Source organism: Chelmon rostratus, chromosome 22, assembly GCF_017976325.1.
Source record: "Chelmon rostratus isolate fCheRos1 chromosome 22, fCheRos1.pri, whole genome shotgun sequence".
Classification (NCBI taxonomy): domain Eukaryota; kingdom Metazoa; phylum Chordata; class Actinopteri; order Chaetodontiformes; family Chaetodontidae; genus Chelmon; species Chelmon rostratus.
This window is the reverse complement of record NC_055679.1, coordinates 356,076-362,963: the sequence shown is the minus strand read 5'-3', so window position 1 is coordinate 362,963 and position 6,888 is coordinate 356,076. Positions and strand designations below refer to the sequence as shown.

General features: G+C 43.0%; 1 protein-coding gene across 1 annotated transcript; it reads right to left on the bottom strand.

Annotated features, from left to right (window-relative positions):
- Positions 1-2,435: 2,435 nt before the first annotated feature.
- On the bottom strand, positions 2,436-3,615 carry LOC121626033 (putative nuclease HARBI1; the record flags this gene model as incomplete). Its single annotated transcript, XM_041964381.1, is given in 4 exon segments — positions 2,436-2,704; positions 2,775-2,886; positions 2,965-3,077; positions 3,177-3,615. Coding segments are annotated over 4 exon segments (933 nt in total), but the record flags the coding sequence as incomplete, so codon positions are not given.
- Between the last annotated feature and the right edge of the window lie 3,273 nt (positions 3,616-6,888).

Below are 6,888 nucleotides of genomic sequence, written 5' to 3'. Positions count from 1 at the left end.
CAGTAATCAGTATGATAAGTATAACAGACGGTGGTTGAGGGGGCATCCCAGGACAGAGCTGGCCTTCCTAACCAATCTGTTAAGTTTCTTCCCGTCGGCAGTTAGGATGTTGTGGGTGGTGCCACTACAGAGTAAAAATGGTCCTCTGTAGTGCCCCTTGCACTCCAAAAGACCTGAATCTTCTCAGCAGAAAAAGTCTGCTCTTTCTTGTATAGTGCATTTGTATCATCAGTCCAGTCCACTCTGTTGGTCAGGAGAACACCCAGGTACTTGTAGGACTCCACCATCTCATTGGAGACGACTGCTTGCACCTTTGGAAGCCCACCATCAGTTCTTTAGTTTTCCCTGCATTGATCTGGAGGTGGTTCCACTGGAACCAATCCACAAAGGTCTGGGTCAGTTCTCTGTACTCACTGTCATCCCCATCTGTGATGAGGCCAACAAGAATTGCAGAGTTGTCAGAGAACTTTTGCAGGTGGCAATTTCTGATTTGTTTATGAAGTCTGCAGTGTACAGCATGAGGATCAAGGGAGCCAGAGGTCCGTTTCACAAAGCAGGTTCAACAAACTCTGAGTGTAACCCTGAACTCTGAGTTGATCTACTCTGAGATAGGAAACTCTGAGTTTTCGATTCCACAAAAGCAGATTTGAGTTAGTTTGATTAACTCAGAGTAGGTTCACCTGGAGTTACGCGCGTGCACCGCAACTATAAAAAGACAGCATCAATGGAACCCCGATTTGAGGAGTCACCATGGCAACGCGGAAGGGGAAGGCTGCGTACTTTACACCGCTCGAATTGAACATTTTAATGCGCTCATACGGCGAGTTTGAACATGTTTTTAGACGGAAGTCCAACACCGCTGCAGCTGCGAAGGAGAGGGAGACGGCGTGGGAGAACATTGCTGCTCGGGTCAATGCGTGAGTATAAATGTAGTCCTTTGAAATCACGATAATATTACATGGCAAAACTGCTTGAATGGTAGCCTTTTAATTTATTTCATTTAGGTGCAATCCCGCGGGGGAGAAGCGCACTTGGCAGCAGCTTAAAATGAAATATAAAAACATTGTTCAAACAGGTAAGACCTCGGCATGATCTCATGGAGGTAGCTACCTCATTTTGATCATGTTTTACATTGTCAAGTAAATATTGTGCAGTTGTTTTATCCCCAACACCCCCAATGCTGTTTTCACACACATAAATATAAGTTTTTTTCTTCTTTCTGCTCCCTTTCATTGTAAAATTGGGCATATTGTGTTCATATGTTTTGTTTTTTGTCTACGAGTAAAATTTAAAAATGAAAAAAAGTGTTCTCATCTATATCATGTCATGTTAAATAATTAAGCCAAACTAACACAGACTTTTACTCAGCCAACAGAAAAAAGGCAGATGCAAGAAGAACGGGTGGTGGCCCACCACCACCACCTCTAACTGAGGCAGAGGAGCTGGCCCTAAGCCAGAAAGTAGGAAGGCCAGTGGCTGAGGGAATCCCTGGAGGAAGTTCATCCTCTGAAACCACCACCCAAGACACAAGTGGCTTCATAAAATGTAATATGCCTTGGCCTATATATATATATATTAAAGCCTAAAATATTTATTTTCCTCTCTGTTTGTCCCAACAGATTCTGATGGTACTGTCTGCCTGGTGGAGCCACCTCAAGCCACAACAGACCTTGTAACTGTAAGGTGAAACTGCTGAAAACATATCACTCATCTAGGATGAAGACTACAATGAAACTATGTCTGCTGCCTTCACAGAGGAAGATCCAGAAAGGCCTAAAGAGGTAACATCTTCATATGTTACTGATAGTTGCCCTCCAATTTACACTTATTAACATTCTGGTGGAATATAGAGTGTGACATTTAGCCTACACTGAAGTATTAACACATTCTCATCCTTTTTAACAGGGCATGGCTGGGCAGCAGCAGGAAGGTCCCTCAACTTCCACTGCACAGATTGACACAGTGAGATGAATGTCCAGTAAACAGCAGAGGTTCAGTCTGTGGAATTCGTGTGCAACTGTATCATTTAATGTCCTCCTTATGTATTCCCAGTTACCTGTTAAAGACATCTACAAAATCTATCTCCTGATAAAAATACAAAAAACTGAAAAAGACATGCAGTACTTGGACCGCAAGATAAAAATGGCAGATCTAGAAACTGCTATACTGGAGCACAAGTTAGAGGTGGGTGCATGGTGAACTATGTTAATTATATTAACTATTGGAACATTAACTAAACAAGCTCTTGTGTTTGTAGGAAATAAAGAAGACCAAATGAAATGTGTATTATTGATTTATTTGACTGCTGTGGTGGTGATGATGGTGACTTAATCTCCGAAATGATTATGGCATATGGTGTCTCTGACTGCTCTGCCATCCTGCATAGCTGGCAGGTGGAAGGGGTCATCATCAGGGTCATCCATTTGTAGGGCAGGTTGTTGCTCTCCTCTAATAGATGCAATATTATGAAGAACAACACAAGCCACAATAATATCACAGGCCCTCGCAGGGGTCACCCTCAGGTGACGTAGGCACTGGAAACGGGCTTTCAGCAGGCCTATGGTCATCTCCACCCGGGCTCTCGTCCTGCAGTGAGCCCGATTGAAGTTCTGTTGGGGGCCTGGTTCAGGGTCAGGGTAAGGGGTCAGCAGCCTGGGTTGGCATGGGTAATCCCTGTCACCCGGCAGAAGGCCGTCAAACTCTCCTGTAATGTATAGTTAGAGTATATTAAAGGAGGGAGACAAGTAAATTGTGCAAATCTTTAGGCTGCTTACCACGTTGCAGTCTGTTGCTCAGGTTAGACTCGCGATACATCCTTGAATCATGAACAGACCCAGGCCACTTGGCCTCCACATTGGAAATGATGTATCCGGCGTCACATATGATCTTGACAGTGCAGAGAATGACAGATGTTTAACTATGATGCAGTCTTTAACATTTTGAAACAGTAGTGTCTACATGTACCTGCACATTTATGCTGTGAATGGACTTCCTATTCACATAGTCTGCTTCATTATGTGAAGGAGCTGTGATGGGGATATGTGTGCCATCTATGCAGCCAATCACACTGGGAAATCCTAAAAGAAATTAAAATTACTAATCCCAGTCTGAGGTTGCTGCACGTCATTAACCAAATATAATTTAAAATTCATTTAACGGATCTCTACATCATTCACCTGCAATTCTGTGGAACTCCTCCTTGATGACTCTGACGGGTTTATTTCCAGGGAAAACGACAAATATTGGTAAAAGGCGTTTCAGTGCAAGGCACACTTTCCTCACCGCCCTGCATACAGTCGCCTTGCTCAAGTGCTCTGCATCTCCGACATTGTACAGAAAACTCCCATTTACAAAAAAACGCAGCGCAACACACAATAACTGCTAAGATGTCAGGGCATGACTACGGCTGGTAACGTTGCAAATGGAAGGACGGATTAGATTGTGTATGTAGATGATGGACTGTGCCGTGAAATGGTACTGCTCAAAAAGATAACTGTCTGGAAAAGAAAGAACATCGATGCGTGGTCTGATAAATATCTCCGGACGAATATTTAATTCTCTGCGCAGTATCGCTGCACCTTCATCCACGGGATCATGATCAAACGGACAAGCCATGTTAACGAAAAAAAGTCACCACCTACTGTGACTAATGGACTTCCACGGACTGATATTTTTAATGACAGACGGCAGAACTATGCCAAAACTCATCTGCCGACTGAATGAATGAATGAGGAAATGAAATACGCTGTGTGGTTGAAAGAGGGCGGAGACACAGAGAAACTCGAGGTTCCTTGAGTAAAACCTGGTCCCGACCAGGTTAGGTTCATAGAGTCAGTTACTGCGGTAACTGACTCAGAGTTTAACTTACCTCTGTCTGTGAAACAGGCTTGAGTTACCCCTCTTTCTCTGGTTTGACTTACCCCAGACGTCCGTTTCACAAAGCAGGTTTACTGAAAACTTAGAGCAGGCATCTCAAACCGGTTCCATAAAGGGCCGTGTGGCTGCAAGTTTTCATTCCAACCAAGGAGGAGCACACCAGGCTGGACTCAATTAATCAGCTGATCTCAGTCTTCAGCTGATAACTAAGTGATCCCTTGATGTTGATTGGTTGGCCTGATTTGCTCCTCCTGGGTTGGAATGAAAACCTGCAGCCACGCGGCCCTTTATGGAACTGGTTTGAGATGCCTGACTTAGAGTATGTTAACCCTGAAATGAGGGAAACTCTGAGTTTTCCGTTTCACATAGGAAGGTAAGTCCAACCAGAGAAATAGGGGTAACTCAAGCCTGTTTCACAGACAGAGGTAAGTTAAACTCTGAGTCAGTTACCGCAGTAACTGACTCTATGAACCTAACCTGGTCGGGACCAGGTTTTACTCAAGGAACCTCGAGTTTCTCTGTGTCTCCACCCTCTTTCAACCACACACCGTATTTCACTTCCTCATTCATTCATTCAGTCGGCAGACGAGTTTTGGCATAGTTCTGCCGTCTGTTACTAAAAAAAAAAATTAAAAATATCAGTCAGTGGGAAGTCCATTAGGCACAGTAGGTGGTGACTTTTTTCGTTAACATGGCATGTTAACGTCTTTTGATCATGATCCCGTGGATGAAGGTGCAGCGATACTGCGCAGAGAATTAAATATTCATCGGGACATAGTTATCAGACCACGATGTTCTTGCTTTTCCAGACAGTTATCGGTGGGAGGCCACCACCCGTTCTTCGTGCATCTGCCTTCTTTCTGTTGGCTAAGTAAAAGTCTGTGTTAGTTTAAATATAGGCTTAATTATTTAACATAACATGATATAGATGAGAACACTTTTTTTTTCATTTTTAAATTTGATTTCATTCGTTAACAAAAAAACAAAACATAATATGAACACAATATAACCAATTTTACAATGAAAGGGAGCCACTTAATATTTACTTTACAATGTAAAACATGATCAAAATGAGGTAGCTACCTCCATGAGATCATGCAGAGGTCTTACCTGTTTGAACAATGTTTTTATATTTCATTTTAAGCTGCTGCCAAGTGCGCTTCTCCCCCGCGGGATTGCACCTAAATGAAATCAATTCATCAAATCAAGCAGTTTTGCCATGTAATATTATTGTGATTTCAAAGGACTACATTTATACTCACGCATTGACCCGAGCAGCAATGTTCTCCCACACAGTCTCCTTCTCCTTCGCAGCTGCAGCGGTGTTGGACTTCCGTCTAAAAACGTGTTCATACTCGCTGTATGAGCGCATTAAAATGTCTAATTTCCAGTGGCGTGAAGTAGGCAGCCTTCCGCTTCCCCGTTGCCATGGTGACTCCTCAAATCGGGGTTCCATTGATGCTGTCTTTTTAAAGTTGTGGTGCACGCGCGTAACTCGAGGTGAACCTACTCTGAGTTAATCAAACTAACTCAAATCTGCTGTTGTGGAATCGAAAACTCAGAGTTTCCTATCTCAGAGTAGATCAACTCAGAGTTCAGGGTTACACTCAGAGTTTGTTGAACCTGCTTTGTGAAACGGACCCCAGGACTTTTGGTCCGTGCTGCAGATATCCAAGTCGGTCTTACAGTCCTGTTTCCTAACATACTCTGGTTGGTTGGTGAGGTAGTCCATGATTCATGCTGTGAGGTGGTGGTCTGCCCCTGTGCACAACTTGTCCCTGAAAAGTGTGGGCTGTATGGTATTGAAGGCTTACAGCCTTTTACAGAAAAAGAAAGAGGGATCCAATACAGGAGGTAGATAGCATCTTCTTCTACCCAAATGCCAGGTTGATAGGTGGACTGTAGGTCATCCATTGGGGGTCTCAAGAACAAGGACCAACTTTTCCAGGGCCTTCATCAGGTGTGCCACTGGCCAGGAGCAATTTAGGTCCTTGGGGTGCAAGTCTTCGCCACTAGCACAATGCAGGATGTTTTCCACAGCTCTGAACTCTCCCCAGCGTCAGGCTCAGGTTGGAGATGTGCTCAGCTATCCCACACATACATGTACTATAGGAACATATTAATTGCTGAATCCTATCATGTGCAGATTGTTATAAAAAGGTCAAGGTGTTCTGCTTTATGTGGTATTACTACTAATCAGATGTCAAGACATGTCAAAAATTATTTTCAAAAGCTAATTTTGAATTACATATGTAAGTGATCACTGCAGTGAACACCATACATGAACTGCTTGATACACTTAGAACAGGACCTTTTATACATGATGCATATTATGATTTATGCCTATAATGGACAGCTTGCATAAAATGAGCAATCGGATAGGATGAGTAATTTATTACCTGTGGCAGCTCCAATGACTTGTTCAGCCTCATTCTCTGACAATTGTCCTTATTTTTTAAAAGACGGTGTGTAAGCCCTGTGGTAGAACGTGCCTTTTGCCCAATGCATGCTGGATAAGGTCTCCTGTGATCTCAACAGGGTAAGCCATTTTGAGAATATGGAAGGACGTTCTTGAAAATATGATTTTTTGTCCAACATAAAGCTTCTAGAAAAATATTCAGAAGCAAGTTTTGCTTTCATACTGGCAATCAATTTGACAGAGTACTTGTCAAAATTTTCAAATAACGCATATCTGGCTTCCCAGTGAAGCTTCTCATTTAAATAATTTACCCGCTGGTTTCTCCATCCGTTTCATTTCCTCAACAACCATCTCAGCAAGTTTTATTCTTCAAAGACAGCAGTTTGGTAAATAACATTATGCAATAGGCTGAAAGCCTCACAGACCTAGTGGGTGCTAATTAGTCCAGTTGAGTAGCCACGTTATGGGACCACCAGCCACTTGTCAGGGGCTAGTTTCTGAGATTGTTGTTGCCCTGCAGTGACATGTATTTCCTATTTCACATGCTTCAATCTAACAAAGGCTTCAATTAATGTGCACACACACATCCACAG